The following is a 20,502-nucleotide window of genomic DNA, read 5'->3' on the forward strand; positions in this document are numbered from 1 at the left end:
ACTCCAAACCGATACTGGGAACGAAGAACTGCATAAGACCCAATATTTGGCACTCCATAGACACTAATGAAAAACGCTCAAAACAACACTTATGTTTTGTTTCGCATGCCACTTAAAAATTAAGTTATAGCATAATTTTTAAATTACAACTTAGAATAGTATGCCACCTAAATGTAAATAATTTTTGTGGTGGCATGCGATTGGTTGCCAAACAGAGGGTCTTATGCATTTTACCGACTGGGAGTCCATTGTCCCGTACGACAACCAATACAAAATAAATCCTATTTGTTTTAAATCACAACACATTACAAAAGGTTTTTTATTACTTTATTTGAAATTGGTAACAGCACTCCGGGATGTTTGTGATTAAATTTAAATTTAAAACTTCTTACACGTGCATTTGATATGAGAGAAGTGTGTGTTTAAAATGTGAATTATTTCGTACTATTTTTATGTTGCTCCATAAATACTATTTTAACTAGATAAATTAACAAAAAGAACAAACGAAATTCTACAATACTCTAAGAGCCTTTCAGAAATAAAGGCTTTCACAAAGTAATCAATGTTGGTTTATTTGTGTACATTGTGTCCTCATAGTTTTTGTATTTACTTTATTATTATTCCTTTTTTTTTTGGTTATTTAAAGACTTTAATCTTATTATTTTGTTGTTGTTTGTTTTTTGGTATGTATGTAAGTAGTAGTAGTACTCATGTATATGTCACAAAAACAGCTTTTAAAAATATGTTTTAGAATTATCATAAGAACAATACATCTGATTTTACTTCTTTCTTTCTTTATATTTTTGGTATATCATACTTGAAGAGAAATATTTGCCCAAGAAGGAGAAAACATTAGGCTGAATTAATTTGTTATTTCCAAGCGTTAATTTACTTGTGTTTACGCTGAGCCATTTTAAGTTCTTTTGACCATACAAGATTATTTAATACTTCCCCGAAAATGTAGAGGCCCACAGCCAAGCCCAAACAGCCCCCAAAGAACATAATACGTTGGGGAAACTGCAGAACCTCCAATATAGGGTACACCCAGACGCCAGAGTAATGTTTGATGATGTGCAACCAAACCAAATAGGCCCCAATAAATGTGGCCAATCCCGTTAAACCTTTAACGCGTGAAGGATAAGCACGGAAAGAGATGAACATTTCCAATACAATGAAAACCACAATGTTGGTATGCATAATGTGATTTAACCAACTGCAAAAGAAAAAAATCATTAACATTTTTGTTTGTCATAAAATCTCAAGTTTTTTGCCTTACGTGGGGAAAACAGCATCCAATGCTTTTGGGAAGACTAACTCACGGTCAACGGCATACAAGCCCCAGAACGTGATGCCAACATGTAAAGCGATGGGAAAAGCAAAGGTTGTCATCAGATAATCCTTGATTTTACGTACCATCGGTAATTTCTTGGGAGACACTTCATTGGTACCCACAAAATCGTTTACCAACGAAATGGTATAATACAAAGCTTGAATTATCTGAAATAAAGAGAAATTTTATATAAATATCTTATTGCAATATATTTGTTAACAAAATTAATTAATTAAAACAAATATTTGGGTAAATAGTTATTTTCTGGTATACATTAATCGCTTGGTCCCCTATACAAACTTTGAAAAGACACCCAAGCACGTTTGTGATATATTTTTTTATAACTTCTACACTTATTCAAATTTCATTGCTATTTTCCACAATGTTTCTTTTTCATCCCATTGTGCGACGAGTCTTAAGAAAAGGGAGCCTTATCAATTATCTGTCCGTCCATGACAAAATAAAAAAAGCTATTGCTAATAAAAACCAAAACACCATTGGTCGTCTTCTTAAGCATAGTAACAATGCGATTATTGAAACAAATAAAGAGAATCAAAGGTCGGGTGAGGCCGATAATGTTATACTCTACCCGGCCCAGGTTGAAACTATCAGGAACGTCCACAGATTGCGGATAGTGGAATGCTACCGTAGAAATACGGGTTAACTGCACAATCCCATAGCAGCCGTTTGTACGTAACGGATTGACCATTTGGAGTTCTTTATTGGCAAGGACTGCCGCCTCAGTGTATAACACACTGCTACAACAACAACAATGGGCTATATGCAGTCGCAGACAATTAGCGGTATCGAGTGGAGTCTCAGTGAGAGGCCGGGTGGCACCGGCCCTTGCTTAATTACTGAGCGCCTTTGATACTCGATGTGATAACACGTGCCCGCGGCGATCGGTACTGACCGGAACGTACTGGCTCACCTACAAAAGCTTGGCGGGGGATCTCAATGCCAAATGCGACCTGTATCTTAATAACAAGAAATTTCGGACGGACATGCAAAAAAAATGCAAAATTTGCCCATGAACATTTCACTAAGGAACAGGGGCAAACTTCTCACATATCAATGAGTGCAGTCCGATTCAAGTTTAAGCTCAATGATAAGGCGAGCCGCAGCGCGACACCAGCATTAGGAGGGGAAAACCACCTGTGAACATTTTTTTTTTGATGGTCTCGCCAGGATTCGAACCCAGGCGTTCAGCGTCATAGGCGGACATGCTAACCATTGCGCTACGGTGGCCTATATCTTCATAACAAGAATATTCGGACAGACATGACACATGACTAATTCGAATTAGGCGGTGATTCTTTGTGGGTTTAGCTCTTCTGCTGTTTAGTGTTGCAAACAAAGGCACAAAATTGTAATATCCTGTAACCATGGTAGGGTAGCAAGCCCTGCAAATCAAAATAACTATTATTGACAACACTGCTCGTTCTACGGTTTCGCTTCATTGCCTCTCGCTCTTTCTCTTCCCCTTTCTAGGGTTGGTTGACCAATGGTGACCAAAAACAAACTGGGAAAAAAACACATCAACTATCATCAAATAATATTCAAGCATAAAAAAAGAGTGCATTTTAAAACTTTAGTGAACTTTCAAACTTTCACTCTTCATAAGCACAATAAAAAAAAATGAAATGCTAATTTATTATAAAGTTAAACTGCAAAATTATCTCTTACCGCATCCAAAAATGTCAAAAACCTAAATTTGCCACCAAAGGGGGATGGCCTGTTCTCTGAATCCGGAAAATGAACGAATTTGTAATCGTAGTATATGGCGTACCAAAATTGAACTGCAGCCGTTAAATGTACCAAAACGCGTAATGCTCCGTAGATGCCTTTATATGCAGTTTCAGCAGCAGAATTTCCTTTATTTTTTGCCATTGTTTTATTTAATCTTTGGGAGAAGAATATTTCTGCTGAATGCTTTGGAAGTATGAATGAAAGAATGAAATGTTTGGATTTGAACTAATCAATTTGGCAGATGGCATACAAACAAAACAACAAGAGCCAGCCAGAGTGCGAGAGAGTAAAATATAAATGTATTAGGGTTGCCAGACCAATTTCAGATAGGTTGCAAAAAATATTTTTTTCATTGTAGTGTTTAAATGGCAAACAAACGGATTCTCTCACTTATTTTGTATGGAGAAAACACCGGCAAAACCAAAGAGTGGAAAAGAAGGAAGAAGTATGGAGGTGAAGAGTATGTTTGGCCACACGATGTTTTCTTGTTAATACCAGGAAAATTTATAACAACTATTTAATAATATTAAATTGCTTGTGTATATAAACGCTTCCATTTTTTTAGTGCACAATTGCACATCAAAAAGGATTGAAATAATAGAGAAATTTTTGAAAATTTGACAGAAAATGTCAAACTTATAGGTGTCGGTAATTATTTTATTTTTCTTCAAAGCAGTTCTACCGAAAAAATAAAAAAATCTAATTTACATCAAAAAGGAAAGAATTTAAAAAAAAGTATGATACCCATACGAGCATTACGCCATAGTTTCCTTCACGGGAAAGGAAATAATACATATTTAGAAAATGCTAACGGTGCAAACTGCATGTCATTAAGAGCAGAATTCTGCTTGCGTCTTGTTCTTCGATAATTCTCATTTATCTATATTCACAAGCGCCACCAACCAGTCTAGCTGCGAACTTCATGTATCTGCTGTGTTTTATTTACCAGTCTGTCGGATTCGTTAGCTTATGGAAAAATAAAACGGTCTTTCCGCTAAATGCTTTATACTTTAACGTTGGCAGCACTGACGCCTCTTCCGAAATAATCAACGAAACAAACAAAATAAGTGATTTTAATTTTGAGTAAATGTTTCTCGGAGTTCATAAATGTGATTTTATTAAAAACTTTATCAATTTTGCCACTTCAGAACGTTTAATCATTGAATAAATATGTTGCGTTTTTCCTCTTTTATTTTTGTCATTCAAATTGAATGATGAAACCATATCTTTTAGTAAACGGTGATAAGATTAGCCGCTTAGCTAAACGGGGATAGTATTTTTCTTCATACAAACTAAGCGAGAAAATCCGCTTAATGTGGAAATAAAACACACCTATCTATGTGCAAATTTTTAGATAAGGCTACCATACATCTCAGCAAAGTAAACTGCTACGTTTCGTGGAAATGTGGCAATGTTTTCAAAAAGAATATTGATGAGAGGATGGAATATTGCGAGTGAAGATGAGCAAATAGAATATAACAAGTGTGCGTTAGGGATGGAAAATATAAAATTTGAAATTTTGGAGAAAATGGTACATTTGTGCCCGAAAAGGCGCCTTTCAACTCTTCATAGAGAAATTAACCCGTTAACGTCTGAAGTTCGATAATTTTGTTCGATTTTGATGAAATATCATCTTTTCACTTTTTTAGTATTTATATTGATATAGCATTTTTTTACCAAAAATTAAAAAAAAGAATTAAAAATTTTTGAAAAAAATGTATTATAATTTCCTATGCCTCTATATTTATTACCGCAAAAAAATATTTTCCTAACCCTAACGACGGTGGACGATACTAGTTAACATGTTTTTCAGTCATAAAAGTTATGTTTTGGGGAAAATTGACTTGTCAAAATTTTTACAGCATTTTTAATAGTTGAAAAATGTAAACAAAATATTTCTCGAAATGCTTGCAAGTGAGATTTCTGGAGACCGTTGTTGTTGTTGTTGCAGCCATATTTTCATGCGGAGGTGGCGATCATTGCCAAGCTTCTGTTGGTGAGCAAGCTTGCTCCGGTCCAAGGGAACAAGATGGCCATTGGTTATTTAAATGCGCCAATAACCTTGTCATATCGACCATCATAGGCACCCAGTATTTGTTCAAGAGCCAGTGTCGTCCGGCCTCTCACTGAGACTCTCCACTGGATGCCGCTGATTGTCTGCGACTGCTATTGCAGCTACTCCGTACGGAGCATTCCACTATTCGCAACCTGTGGACGTGCCCTGTAACTCGCATCTAAGCTTCCCGTGACAGCAATGAACACCACAAAGATCGGACCTCAATGTTCCAGCCTATGTGGTGCTCACAGCTATCCCGTGCCGGGATCTGTAGACCGTTTTAGTGTCATGTTGCATTTGATGGTTTCTATATTTAAAAAATATTTATGGCGAAAAGGCATTTATTTTTGATAGCAGGTGCGATCTTTTTATGACCTTTTAGCGAAAAAAAGTAGAATTATAATCCTGTTGCTATAAATGTATTTATTGAGAATTTAAAAAAAATTGTTGGTTTTAATTTTGAAGCATTGCAAATTGCTGGTTTTTGGCAAGTCAATTTTTCCAAAAAGATATCTAATATGACGGGGACAATTGCAAAAGAAAACTACATTGGAATACCTCTTTCCAAACTCGAGCTAAAATTGATATAATGCAGCGCTTTTTATGTTTTTTTCAAGCTCGTTCCGGTTTATAGGACCCATCGCCGCGGGAACGTTATGGCCAGTATTAAAGCAAAAACCGGTGTCGCTCGGTCCCTCACTACGACTCGCTGATTGTCCGCGACAGCAATTGTATATACTCCGAATACGAAGCATTCCACCATCCTCAACCTGTGGATGCCCGGTAGCTCTCAGCTGAGCTTCTCGTTATGATGATGAACAATACACCGGAGTTCCGAGTTCCAACCCGTGTGGTGCTTATATTCATTCCATACCGCATACGTAAAAGTAGATCATAACTTATAAAAAATTACATTAAAATGTTTATAAAAGTGGTATGTATCAGGCTATAGCTTGATTAAGACCATATTGGACATGTATGTTGAAGGTCGGGAGAAGCCGTTGTACAAAATTTCAGCCAAATCAGATAAGAATTGCGGCCTCTAGATGCTTAAGAAGTCAAGATCCCAGATCGGTTTATATGGCAGGTTATGGACTGATTTGAACCATACATAGCACAGTAGTTGGAAGTCAAAACAAAACATTTTGTGAAAAATTTGAGCCAAATTGGATAGGAATTGTGCCCTCTAGTTGCTCAATAAGTCAAGATCCCAAATTGGTTTATATGTCAGCTATATCAGGTTATGGACTGGTTTGAACCATACATAACAAAACATTTAGTCCAAAATTTCATCCAAATCGGATAAGAATTGCGCCCTCTAGTGGCTCAAGAAGTTGAGACCTGAGACATGGGCCAATTTTGCCCATTTACAATCCCAATCAACCTACATTAATAAGATATATTTGTGCAAAATTTCGTCTAGCTTTACTCCTTCGAAAATTAGCGTGCTTTCCACAGACGGACGGATAGAAGTATGGTCGAAATCGGTCTACAACCTGGTATAGCTGCCATATAAACTGATCTTGGATATTGATTTCTTGAGCCGCTAGAGGGCGCAATTCTTATCCGATTTGGCTGAAATTTTGCAAGAGGTTTTTTGTGACAACTTACAACAACTGTGCTTAATATGGCGAAAATCGGTACATAACCTGATATAGCTACCATATAAACCGATCTTGGATCTTAACTTCTTGAGCCTCGGGTGGGCGCAATTCTCTTCCGACTTGGTAGAAATTTTGTACCACGGCTTCTCCCATGACCTTCAATATGCGTGTCCAATATGATCTGAATCAATCTATACATTGATACGGTTCCCATATAAACTGATCTTTTGATTTTGCTTCTTAAGCCCCCACAAGGCGCATTTCTTATCCGAACGGGCTGAAATATTACACAATGACTTCTACTATGGTCCTCAACATTCAATTCACTTATGGTACAAATCGGACTATAACATGATATATCTCCAATAGCATAACAATTCTTACCCATTATTCTTTGTTTGTCTAAAAAGAGATACCGCGCAAAGAACTCGACAAATGGGATCCATGGTAGAGGGATAAGATAAGATTCGGCCCTGCCGAACTTAGCACGCTCTTACCTGCTAAATCTTCTAACCAAAAAAATTGTAACACACAAAATTTTGGTGAAAAATTTTGCTAGGAAAATTTTTTTAAGTTTTTTCTAAAGACAAAATTTCACTTTGAAAAAATTTGACATTTCCTCTAAATGCGAAAGCCATGGAAATATTTTCGAAAGACAAAATTTCAATAACATGAAAGTGATAATTAACACAAAATATGGTTTTGCATGCTCCATTAGTAAGAAGCCGGTTACTTTTAGCATATTATTAGTATATTCCAACCAAAAAACCGGTTATCAAGAACCGAACTGATCATCATATACAAAACGCGGATATTTCAAACATTTTAATTTATTACCGTTTTCTCTTACCAAACACATGAATGTCAAATACTTAAATTTTCCACCAAATGGAGTGGCTCGTTTGCGATCAAAATCCTCAAATTTAACAAATTTATAATCGAAATATAGGGCACACCAATATTGTATCGAAGCGGTAAAATGAATTGCAACGTAAACGAGAAAATTATTTTTTTGCATTTTTTGTTTTTTTTTTTTCTTTAAGTGTCCGCATACAGAGGGAGAATTACCGCCCGTAAGCCGAGATAAACAAGAAATGTTAAGATCTAAATGAATCGAGCTGTATGATAAAAAATGCATTCGGATGCTAAGCTTTAATTTAGGAAGAGGCGAAATTGGAATTTTAAAATGTCAGCGTTTTAGCACCCTACGTTCCAGGTGGTAAATACGAAGCGCGTTGTACGATTTAAACAAAGCAGGAATTTTCACTTATAGTGCGGTTTACAGTTGTTTGTACGAATCGTCGTCGATCTCACTAATAGGCTTTAAGGCCAAAACAGAATGAGCGCTTTGAGCTTTGTTTTTGAGCGTCGCGTTGCAAAAGGCAACTCTACACACAAATGCGAAAAAGTTAAAAAAATTTCAACTTTGAGGCTTAAAAGTGAGCGTCATTCTGTGCGGCCACACGAAAAGAGTGTTTTTAGTCGTCAAAGTAAAAAATGTTGCAACTTTTACGAGTTAATTCTTTAAAATTTTTTTTGCATAGTTGCATTTTTCAGCACCACGCTTTCCAAAGCGCTCATTCTGCTAAGGCCTTTAGAAAGAAACAGCATGCTGGGGGTTTCGTTGTGCGTGTTCATTGCCGGACACAGAGGAAAGCCCACCAAACATGAAGACGGTAATTTCTGGACAATTTAAGGAAGGGACAAAAAGCATGGTAGTGATTGGAAAAGTTTTGTATAGCCCTAAGTTTTTATACCCTACACCAGCACTGTGGTACAGGGTATAGCTCCCATATATATGTATCGCCCGATTTGCACTTAAATGGCCGTAGTAACTAAAATTTTCAACCGATCTGCACAAAATTTGGCACGGATTGTTCATTTGCTGATTTTAAAATACTTGCAAGTTTTCATAAAAATCGGTTCAGATTTAGATATAGCTCCCATATATGTGTATCGCCCGATTTGCACTTAAATGGCCATAGTAGCTAAAATTTTCAACCGATCTGCACAAAATTTGACACGGACTGTTTTGTTACTAATTTTAACATATCCACAAAATATCATAAAAATCGGTTCAGATCAAGATATAGCTCCCACATATATGTATCGCCCGATTTGCACTTAAATGGCCGTAGAAACTCCAATTTGTAACCGATCTGCACAAAATTTGGCATGAATTGTTTTGTTACTGATCTTAAGATATTTGCAAGTTTTCATAAAAATCGGTTCAGATTTATATATAGCTCCCATATATATGTATCGCCCGATTTGCACTTAAATGGCCGTAGTAGTTAAAATTTTCAACCGATCTGCACAAAATTTGACACGGACTGTTTTGTTACTAATTTTAACATATCCACACAATTTCATCAAAATCGGTTCATATCAAGATATAGCTCCCATATATATGTATCGCCCGATTGGCACTTAAATGGCCGTAGGAACTCCAATTTGTAACCGATCTGCACAAAATTTGGCATGGATTGTTTTGTTACAGATCTTAAGATATTTGCAAGTTTTCATAAAAATCGGTTCAGATTTATATATAGCTCCCATATATATGTATCGCCCGATTTGCACTTAAATGGCCGTAGTAGTTACAATTTTCAACCGATCTGCACAAAATTTAACACGGACTGTTTTGTTACTAATCTTAACATATCCACAAAATTTCATCAAAATCGGTTCATATCAAGATATAGCTCCCACATATATGTATCGCCCGATTGGCACTTAAATGGCCGTAGTAGCTAAAATATTTAACCATCTGCACAAAATTTGGCATGGACAGTTTTGTTTCTGATTTTAACATATGTGCAAGATTTCATCAAAATCGGTTCAGATTTAGATATAGCTCCCACAAATATGTATCGCTTATACAATATATGGAATTGCACTGAAATGGCCGTAAAAGCTACAATTTGTAACCAATCTGCACAAAATTTGGCATGGATTGTTTTGTTACTGATCTTAACACATTTGCAAATTTTCATAAAAATTGGTTCATATAAACCGATCTCACGATTTGACTTCTTAAGCCACTGGAATCAGCAATTTTTGTCCGATTTGGCTGAAATTTGGCTTCCAACAACTGAGCCAAGTTCGGTTCAAATCGGCCAAGAACCTGATATAGCTCCCATATAAACCGATCTCCCGGTTTGATTCCTCGAGCCCCTGGAAACCTCTGTTTTCATCTGATTTGGCTGAAATTTGGCATGCGGTGTTCTGTTATGACTCTCAATAACCGTGCCAAGTACGGTCAATAACCAGATATAGATCCAAAATTTTAGCAGAATCCACGGTGGTGGGTTCCCAAGATTCGGCCCGGCCGAACTTAGCACACTCTTACTTGTTTAACATATTTTTATTATTTTCTTTATAACGCTCTTTCTTTATAACGAAAATGCTTTCAGTTTGTTAGAAAGAGCCAAAATTGAAATTTTAATCAGTTAGCGTTTTAGCACTCTACATTCTAGGTGGTAAATGCGTAGCGTGTTGAAATATACGCTAAAAGCGTTATATTGTATCCAATGCCATAGAATGACGCAGTACAACAACTTTAATATCGAGCTGCGACTCTATCTTGTCGATTTAGCCGCGTCTATTTATTTGTCGATCTGTCGAAATCGGCTTGAAATTTTGTAGGTCGTGGAGACCTGCTATAATCCTCAACTGAGCCCAAACAAAGGACACCACACCACTTCTGCCTATTGTTCCGCACTATGTAAGTCTAAAGTGCCTTTTTACAACTGTTGGAGCGAATCATAGATCTTTGTACAAGGCTTTAGAAAAAACAAGCTGCCTGGATGTTTCGGAAAGGCAGGTCCACCAAAAATGCACTGATAGAAAAAGACGGTACTTTGTCAATACCAGCTGGTACTATTTTATTCGCGTTATTGGAAACTATTTTTAATACTAATCGCTATTAATTTAATACCAGACGAAGGAAGCTATAAAGAATTGACGGCATCATGTTTTTATTCTTGTCATCGCTGCAAAAGTGCTGTTTAGTTTTGTAACTAAAATATTGACGCTATTATCTTCATACTTTGCACTAACATTGGAAGTCAGAACAGAAGCCCTAGTGCCAAACTTCAGTCAAATCGGAATCGGATCGGACAATAGGGGCTCAAGAAATCAAATCCGCGGATCGGGGGCTATATTAGTTAGTTATAGACAGTTTCGGATCATACTCGGCACTGATAGTGGAAGTCAATACCCAAGTCCTTGTGGAAAATTTCAGCCAAATCGGATGAAAATTAAGGTCTTTATGGGCTCAAGAAGTCAAATCCGGAGATCGGTTTTTGTGGGGGCGATATCCATATCTGAACCGATATGGCCTATTTGCAAATCCCAACGACCTACATCGGTAAGAAACCTCTATCGTGTTTTCGACAGTCCGGCAGACGGACAGAATGTCAAGACCATCAAGAATATATGTACTTTGTAGGGTCTCAGGTCAATCGTTCGAAGTATTACAAACGGAATGACTAGATTAGTATAATTTTTATACGATTTATGTGCATAAAAACGTGTTCAAACACTGGAAAGAATTGAAGATGGAAGTAGTACAAACTCTAAGGAATTTATCTTTATCAAAACCAGTAAGGAAAGGCTAAAGTCGGACGGATAAGGCCTCAAAGACAAGTCCTCAAAGAAATAAGAACCCAAAGTAGAACTAGAGGGTGATTTTTTAAAAGCGCTATAGGAAAGTTTTTCAAAGACACAAAATTCAGAAAAATGCATGAAATCTTTATTTCAATCGATAGTACGGTCTATGTTTAAAGATTATTTCATGCAAATGTTGACCGTGACTGCACCTCAAATGGTCCATCCGCTTAGTTTAATTTTGGCATACTCTTTCCAACATTTCGGCCGAAATAAAATAAATGCTTCAATGTTGTCTTCCAATGTGTCAATTGAAGCGGGCTAGTCTGAGCTTTAACATAGCCCCAAAAAATATAGCCTAAAGGCGTTAAAACGCACAATCTACACGGCCAATTGAATGGTCCCGAATGTGAAATGAAATGTTCACCGAACACGCATCTCAATAAGACCTTTGTTACGCGTGCTGTGTGGCATGTGGCACCGTTTTGTTAAATCCATATGTCATGCAAGTCAAGCTCTTGCATTTTAGGCAAGCAAAAGTTGGATATCATCTCACAATAGCGCTCACCATTTACAGTTACGTAACGATTCGCATCATCTTTGAAGAAGTACGGTCCAATGATGCCACCAGCTCATAAACCACACCAAACTGTGGAAGGAAGGAACGTTTGTTGACTGAAAACCAATCTGGATTCAGAAAGAAAAAAAGCTGCACCACAACTCTTATCGATGTCGTAGAAAATCTTCCTAAAAACCAGGACGAAAAAATAACTTCTTTTCTCGTTCATTTAGGTCACAGCAAGGCTTTTGACACAGTGAATTATGATGTACAAATGTAACTACAGTGACTCCAGAACACTTAATGTTGCTTATAAAAACATCACACGTTATGTTTTTAACAAAACAAGTAGAGACAGAATATCTGAATTTGCGTTCCAAATTTTCAAGGTTCAATTTAGCAATTTTCTAAAGATTAGGTGCCTAATGCAAATGCATAATATTATACACACAAGAGAAATCCCGTATCTTTATCAGCGTGTGCAGTTCGCCAGATCCAGCAGTGGCAAAAAACTCATTATTTCCATATTCAAAAAACTTTCCTCTGAATGTCAATTATTCATCAACCAAACTCGTCTTTGGAACTCGCTCTCCCAATTATTTGCACTTGTCAAGGAAAGCTTTAGTTTTTAAGACTGAGCTTTTTAAATTTTATGCTTGATTATTGATTGTTTATAAAAATATCTTTTTAATTTATACAAATCTGTTTTTGTGCTACTTTATTTTGGTTGTTTCATTTTGTTGTTGGATTTATTTGTCCAGCTGAAATCAATATAGGGGTTGTGTTTGTTTCTATATAGAATAGAAAGCAAAATAAAAACCCCTCTTTTTAAGTTTTAGGCAAATTGTAGTTGCGATTGCATTGGGCAGGCTACAGAGATCGCGATTTCGAAGCTAATCAAGCCCTTTCATCAGTCTCATTTGCTCAAAAAAGGTTACATGCTTCCACCACTTGCTAATTAGTGAACTGTGCAATGGTACACAGATAAAAATAATTTTGAAAAACAACAACTTTGGTCGAAAAAACAACTACGAAAGTTGTTAATTTTCCTGCAACAATTTATTTTGAGTCTCAACTACCCAAAGTACAAATTTGTTGTTGAAAGGCACTCTATGCAAGCCAACATATAACAACAACAATATATCCATAAGTAAGGCAAAAAACCATCTAACCAGCCCACGCATGTGCTTTGCTTCGGGTGGCAGTGTTTTTATTTTCTTTGTTTGGCTCGCGCTGCTTTGTCTCGTTCGTTTTACTGCTGCTCTTGGGGTTTTCATTGTCACTCTCTCTACTGGGGGGCCACCGTAGCGCAGAGGTTAGCGTGTCCGCCTATGACACTGAACGCCTGGGTTCGAATCCTGGCGATACCACCAGAAAAATAATTTCAGCGGTGGTTTTTCCCTCCTAATGCTGGCAACATATGTCATGTATAACTTCTCTCTCCGGAGGTGTCGCAATGCAGCACGCTGTTCGGACTCGGCTATAAAAAGGAGGCCCCTTATTATTGAGCTTAAACTTAAATCGGACTGCACTCATTGGTATGTGAGAAGTTTGCCCCTTATCCTTAGTGGAATGTTCATTGTCAAAAATTTGCAAATTTTACTAAATTTTGTAATCCATTACTGTGTATCTTTTTGAGATTCTAGTACAGTCTATCATAAGACTTGTCTAGGTTAGGTAAGGTTGAAAAGAGGGTGCAGATATTAATTCGCCTCATGCCACTATGGACATACACCTAAGCCAGTAATCGGTTTGTTAGGTTAGGTTGAAAAGAGGGCGCAGATATTAATCCGCCCCATGCCACTATGGACATACAACTAAGCCAGAAATCGGCTTTTTGTGCGTTCTAAAAACTATAAAGTAACCTCTTAAAAGAAAAATTTAAGTAAGCAATTCCGCGCTACTTATAAAATCCTTAATTGTTTTCAATACCACTCCCCTAAGTTGGTTCATGTCTGGTTTGTGTCTCCACCTAATGACAAAGGATATGCTCCAACGTCTTATCATCTTCCCCACATGCCCTACACATGCTATCACTTGCCGCACCGATTTTGCATAAGTGAGCTCGTAGTCCTATGTGTCCCGTTATGACACCAAAAGCTATACTGACCTTCTTACTTCCTTTCTCAGTAATAGCCTCGTCCTTTGACCATCCGGATCACCCCATAGGATTTTCGCCGTCCTACCGACTCTTTCGCTATTCCACAGTGTTACATGCGATTTTGTCGCCCACGCCCTTAAATCGCACTGCGTCGACTCGAAAGGCTTCGGGTTAACCAAGTTTATTGACGGCCGTTCTCTAACATTCACTGCCAAATTGTCTGTCATTTCATTCCCCCTTACTTCGTTATGGCCCGACACCCAAACGATGCGGATTGTGCCATCCTCAGAGAAGGCGTTAATCTCCTTCTTACACGCAAGACTGTACGTGACCGTACCGTCCTGATTGTTATTGCCCTTATGCCCATTTTACGGTCCGTAAAGACATTCTTCCGTTAGTACCACACCACTTCACGCATTCCGTGATCGCCCGGATCTCCGCCTGCAGGACCGTATTATGGTTAGGCAGTCCAAAACAGATGGTGTAGGGTATAAAAAAACCAGGGGCCCAGAATTCACGTCGTATTGTTGAGGGGTGAGCACATCAAACATAGACTTAAAAAATTCTGCAAAATCTCGGTCAAATCGGATAAGAAATATGCCCTATAGGGTCTCAAGAAAATAAATCGTAAGATCGATTTATATGGGACTATAAAGGGTTATGGACCGATTCAGACCATATTTAGAATGTACGCTTAAGGTCATAGAAGATGTCGTTGTACAAAATTGCAGTCATAAGAATTGCGCCCTCTAGAGGCTCAAGAAGTCAAGATCCGGGATCGGTTTATATGGGAGCTATAACAGGTTATGATCCGATTTAGACCGCATAGTTGTTGAAACTTGAAGCAAAACACTTCATGCTAAATTTTAGCGAAATGGTATAATAATTGCGGCCTCTAGGGGCTCAAGAATTATAATCGGGAGATCGGTTTATATGGGAGCTATATCAATTTATGAACCAATTTGGACCATATTCACACAGTTGTTGGATGTCAAAACAAAACCCTTCCTGCAGAGTTTCAGCTCAATTGGATAAGAATTGCGCCCTCTAACAATTCAAGAAGTCAAGATTCGGGATCGGCGTGCCATCAAATTATGTAAGACTTATACAACTCCTGGCCCAACAAGGACAACGTCCCACTTAGTTTCATCCTCTCCAATAAAAACGTGAATATCTAACAACTTTGTGTGTTTGATGATCATATGTAATGTTAAATAAAGGATGATTTTTAAGAGCTATAGGAAAGTTCCAAAAAAAAAACTATAAAATGCATGAAATCTTGCAAATGTTGACGGCGACTGCGCCTCCGCTTTATCCGCTTAGTTCAATTTTGGCTTACTCTTTCCAACATTTCGGCCCAATTTTGGCATACTCTTTCCAACATTTCGGCCGGTTTCTCTCGAATAACTGCTTCAATGTTATCTTCCAATGCGTCAATTGAAGCGGGCTTGTCTGTACAGACATGAGCTTTAAGGTAGCCCCACATAAAATAGTTTAAAGTCGTTAAATCGCACGATCTAGGCGGCCAATTGATCGGTCCCGAATGTGAAATAAAATGTACACCGAACTCGCCTCTCAATAAGTCCATTGTTTCGCGTGCTGTGTGCCATGTGGCACCGTCTTGTTGAAACCACATGTCATGCAAGTCAAGCTCATGCATCTTGAACAAAACAAGTTGCGATAGCGCCCACCATTCACAGTTACATTACGATTCGCATCATCTTTGAAGAAGTACGGTTCAATGATGCCACCAGCCCATAAACCGCACCAAACTGTGACTTTTTCTGGATGCATTGGTAGCTCATGCAATGCTTCTGGCTGATATTCAATCCAAAATCGACAATTCTGCTTATTTAGGTACCCATTGAGCCAAAAATGAGCTCTGACCATAAAATGGAAGAGACGCGCGACGACCTTTTTTAACAGAGCACACATTTTGTTAATAAATTTCAAGAATTTGCAAGCTTTGTTCGTTTGTAAGACGATTCATATTTCAATTATAGACCAAACTGAAGATATTTGACTGTGATACAGAACACGAAACGTACGTGAGCTGTTTCAACCAATGTTGCCAACAAGAAAATAGCTAAAAAATCACCCTTTATATGTATATATATGGCCCTAAAAAGCTTGTGTTCAATTATATAACTTCAAAATATTGCCCAAAATGCCGAAATAAAAACTTTAAAATCATTTCGTGCGTGAGTTTTTATACCCTACACCACCACTGTGGTACAGGGTATTATAGATGTGTGCATTTGTTTGCAACGCTAAGAAGGAGACGAGGTAGACCCATTGATAAGTAAAGCGATCGGCTTAGAAACACTTCCTGATTCGATTTTGCTATGTCAGTTTGTCTGTCTGTCCATGTGCAATGTGCAGGTCGCATTTGTTGTCCGATTTTTACAAAATTTAGCGTAAGTTTCTTTTTTGGTCCAAGGACGAAAGCTATTGATTTTGAAAAAAATAGGTCCAGATTTAAATATAGCTCACATATATATCTTTCATCAGATATGCCCTTTTAAAGCTGTAGGAGTCACAATTTTGGTCCGATCCTTACAAAATTTGGCACAAAGTGTTTTTTTGACGTCCCAATATGTGTGCAAAATTTTATAAAAATCGATTCAGATTTAGATATAGCTCCCATATATATCTTTCATCCGATATGCCCTTTTAAAGCTGTAGCAGCCACAATTTTGGTCCGATCTTTAAAAAATTTGGCATGGGATGTTTTATTCAACGTCCTCATATGTGCACAAAATTTCGTCCAGATTTAGATATCGGTTCAAATTTAGATATAGCTTCCATATATACCTTTCATCCGATGTGCCCTTTTAAAGCTGTAGAAGCCACAATTTTGATCCGATCTTTACAAAATTTGGCATGGGGTGTTTTATTCAACGTCCTCATATGTGTGTGCAAAATTTCATAAAAATTGGTTCAGATTTACATAGAGCTCCTATACATATATTTCATCCGATATGTCCTTTTAAGGGTGTAGAAGCCTCAATTTTGGTCCGATCTTTACCAAATTTGGCACGGGGTGCTTTATTTGACGTCGTTATATGTGCGCAAAGTTTCATTAAAATCGGCCCTGATTTAGATATAGCTCCATTGTATTAATTTTATCTTATATGAACTTTTAAGGCAGCAAAGGCCATAATTTGGTCACATCTCTACAATATAGGGCGTGAGATGTTTTATTTGTCGTCCCAGTATGTGCCATCAAAATTGGCACAGGTTTCGATATAAATCCCATATAATCTTTTATCCGATACGGCCTTTTAAGGATGTGGAAATCCAAATTTGTTGTCCTATCGTAGGAAAATCTTACAAGGTTCTATTTAATATTGGAATAGGTATCCAAATTAAATTCTGACTAAATTTCGAGAAAAAAAAGTACTACGCACTCCAGGTGGTGTATTGTATTATATAGTCGACTCCGCCCGACTTTTACCTTTCCTTAAAGGTTTTTTATCGCATCACCTTTATTGTAAGATTTTATCTAATCTTAAATAAAAACTCATTAAAACATGATACAGGGATATGAGGTTGTAAAAAAGTCATCACCCCAATATACAGCTTGTAGTTCGACCGGAGCTACATTATCAGGTCGTGGCGGTTTAAAGGAGTCGAAAATTTTGATCGCCTACAGAATTCTTGACTCAGACAAAATTTTCTCAACAGTTCCCCAATGTAGTTCTTCGCTGGAAATGTGTAGCCACAAGTATTGGGTTGCCCAAAAAGTAATTGCGGATTTTTCATATAGTCGGCGCTGACAAATTTTTTCACAGCTTGCGACTCTGTAATTGCATTCTTTCTTCTGTCAGTTATCAGCTGTTACTTTTAGCTTGCTTTAGAAAAAAGTGTAAAAAAGTATATTTGATTAAAGTTCATTCTAAGTTTTATTATAAAATGCATTTACTTTCTTTTAAAAAATCCGCAATTACTTTTTGGGCAACCCAATAGTTGTAGTTTTCCCCCACTGGTCTTTGTCCACACGTTCTCGTGTGGAGGTTGGATCCTTTGTAGCCTAGGTCTTGAACATAGCTGCAGAATTCTAGTCAAGAGTTGTTCTGATCCTTTTGAAGCTTGGCCTTGCATTTTCCTAATACAACCATATAGATATGCCAGTCTTAAGGTGGCCTTGTGGCTTTCTTCTGCTACCCTCCCAGTTCTGTGCACCACCATGGTGATCCTTATTTGCCGCTTTTTTTGGTCCTAGGTTCTGCAGGCTTAAGTTCCTACTTACCACTGTAAAATTTTCATAGAAAAATTACTCAAATAGGCTATAGCCTTCATAATATTACCATAATAAATTGCTCATTGAATACGCCCCCTATTTTGCTTTTATTTCGAAAACATTTCAATACAATTTATATATGTGTTTATTTACAGCCTACTTATTCCTTAGTTTCCTGCTGCTCATCGTCATCCTCATCCGAGGATGACTCCAAACGAATTTCCGTTAATTCTTGTTCATCTTCTCCATTGTCTGCACTATTAACCATGTCCACACTTTCCATAACTAGTTGTGGTACATCTTTTAGCACTTCCAATTTCTCTTGCTCCTTTTCAGTTTGAGCATCTTTAGAGGTGGTGGGCTTTTCACCAAACAAAGGATTATCAAAGGCCCGTTTACGTTCCTCTCCTCCTCTGCCCTCTGCAGCATTGTAACCCATGGTGAATTCAGATGTTCGACCCACATCGGCGGTGGTAATTACACTGGCCCGTGTATTATCGAAACGTGCAAATACTGGATTTCTTTGCTGCAACATAGAACGCCAAAGCCTAGGGTCATACACCCAGCGGGGTACATAATGTAGATAACGATTATCGGGATTATAATGGGCAAAGATGACCAAAGCCACCACAGAGACTAAAATCAGACACAGAAAAATGAGTAGAACGGAACCAAGAGACACATTGGGATTATAGTAACGTCCAGATAATTCAATGGCAAATATGCGTCCTCGATCCAGGCGCAGTTTGGTTCTCCAATCAATGGTTTCATTGAGTTTCTTTAGAAACTTTATGCTCTTCTCCGAATATCCATCACGATCTGCTATGATGGCTTGCAAGTAATTGCCATAGTTTTGGGAATTCACATAGTTCACATAGTAGTCTAAATCATCTTGCATATCCTGCTCTTTGATGGCCTTCTCCAGTATATTCGTAAGAACATGGAGATTTTTATTTTCACAATATTCCACTTGAAATTTGATCACCGCCCCACAAATGGCACAGCAACTGCCATAGGGAATAATGGACTTCAGACAATGGGGCCTTTCACAAGTCTCTGCAATATTATGACATATGGGTTCGGCAAAGTTATTGAAATCCCTATGGCAGCCACAAACATCGTGATGATAGTATTCCACAGTAACGCCATCTTGATTTCTAAACAGAAACTGACCCAAATCATTGTAGAGCAATTGCTTTAAATAATCTTTGGCCAGCAATGAGCCGGAGAAACTTATTTGTCCCATTCTCAGATAGGGAACATTCTCCAAATCAAGTGCCACAGGACCGCGGCCTTGTATTACCACAGGCTCATTGTTGCAGGGAACCCTTTCCATTTTGGGTATGGCTTTATTGTCTTGCACCTCTTTGGATGATCTCCAGGTTTTGGGATCAAACCATTTGTGTACAGTGGGCTGTTTCAAATAGGCCTTGCCTTTGTCACAGTCTCTAGCCTTGTTGTTTACCTCGAGAGTAATGGTGGATTCCTGCGGTAAAAAAATGGCTCCATTCCTGGGTAGTATAAAACCACCCACATCAACTTTTGAGGGCAGCGGCAGTAGAGCTTGATATGTTTCGGGAAATACAACTTGTTCACGAGCACAGGGCAGATATTCATCGATCCAAGCGGCAGGGTCATCGAAACCAGGATTTTCTATCAACCATTTTGTAGCCCCGGCCAATTTGAGTGGAGCAAAGCAAAGCAGGAATATAAATGATCCTATGACAAGATGAGGTAGTTTCATGTTGTCAACGCGACGATTACAAAAATGCAACTAATTTATTTGGGTATCAAGTTTATTGGAGAGTACATTTGTTCATTTGGGGGCGTATGTATTTGGATATTTTCTTCCACAGCTAATCAGTGGTATGGTAGAGAATAAACATTTATTGGTATGAAAATTGACTATAGTGCTTGGATGGATGCTTCGTAATGAGCAGCTCTAAAGAGAGAACATTTCATTTTTTATGAAATAATCGAGGAAAAGTTAAAATTAAACCAAATGTTTAAAAGATAAAAGCAATGATAAAAAAAGGCAAAAACGGGCTAAGTTCGGCCGGGCCTAATCTTGGGTTTTCACCACCATGGATTTCGCTAACAATGTACCCTTATTAACTGAGTTTGTATTTGAATTATTTTGCAGCAGTCAAATCGGGGATCGATTGAGGCTTCAATGGTCTCAAGCAGTTTTACGAGGCTACGAGGGTTGCCTTTTATATTTCGGATTGGACAACCCGTGAACACTTTCA

At 37.8% G+C, this 20,502-nt stretch overlaps 2 protein-coding genes across 5 annotated transcripts in view; both read right to left on the minus strand.

Moving 5' to 3' along the window:
- Positions 1–309: 309 nt before the first annotated feature.
- LOC106089584 (androgen-induced gene 1 protein) overlaps positions 310–20,502 on the minus strand; it is a 49,767-nt gene continuing 29,574 nt past the window's right edge. For 3 of the 4 annotated variants that reach the window (XM_013255498.2, XM_013255481.2, XM_013255488.2), the window contains exons 3-4: positions 1,277–1,497; positions 310–1,213 (exon numbers count right to left, since the gene is read on the minus strand). In XM_013255498.2, coding sequence (XP_013110952.1) covers positions 889–1,213; positions 1,277–1,497 — 546 coding nt within the window. In that variant the 3' untranslated portion in view covers positions 310–888. Of the gene's footprint in view, positions 1,214–1,276; positions 1,498–3,016; positions 3,314–20,502 lie in introns of those variants that run through there. The other variant, XM_013255474.2, reaches the window with a different exon arrangement.
- On the minus strand, positions 18,353–19,997 carry LOC106089577 (protein amnionless). Its single transcript, XM_013255460.2, has one exon. The coding sequence runs from the start codon at positions 19,995–19,997 to the stop codon at positions 18,414–18,416; it is 1,584 nt and encodes a 527-aa protein (XP_013110914.2). The 3' UTR covers positions 18,353–18,413.

The sequence above is a fragment of the Stomoxys calcitrans genome, chromosome 3 (genome assembly GCF_963082655.1).
Source record: "Stomoxys calcitrans chromosome 3, idStoCalc2.1, whole genome shotgun sequence".
NCBI classification, from domain to species: domain Eukaryota; kingdom Metazoa; phylum Arthropoda; class Insecta; order Diptera; family Muscidae; genus Stomoxys; species Stomoxys calcitrans.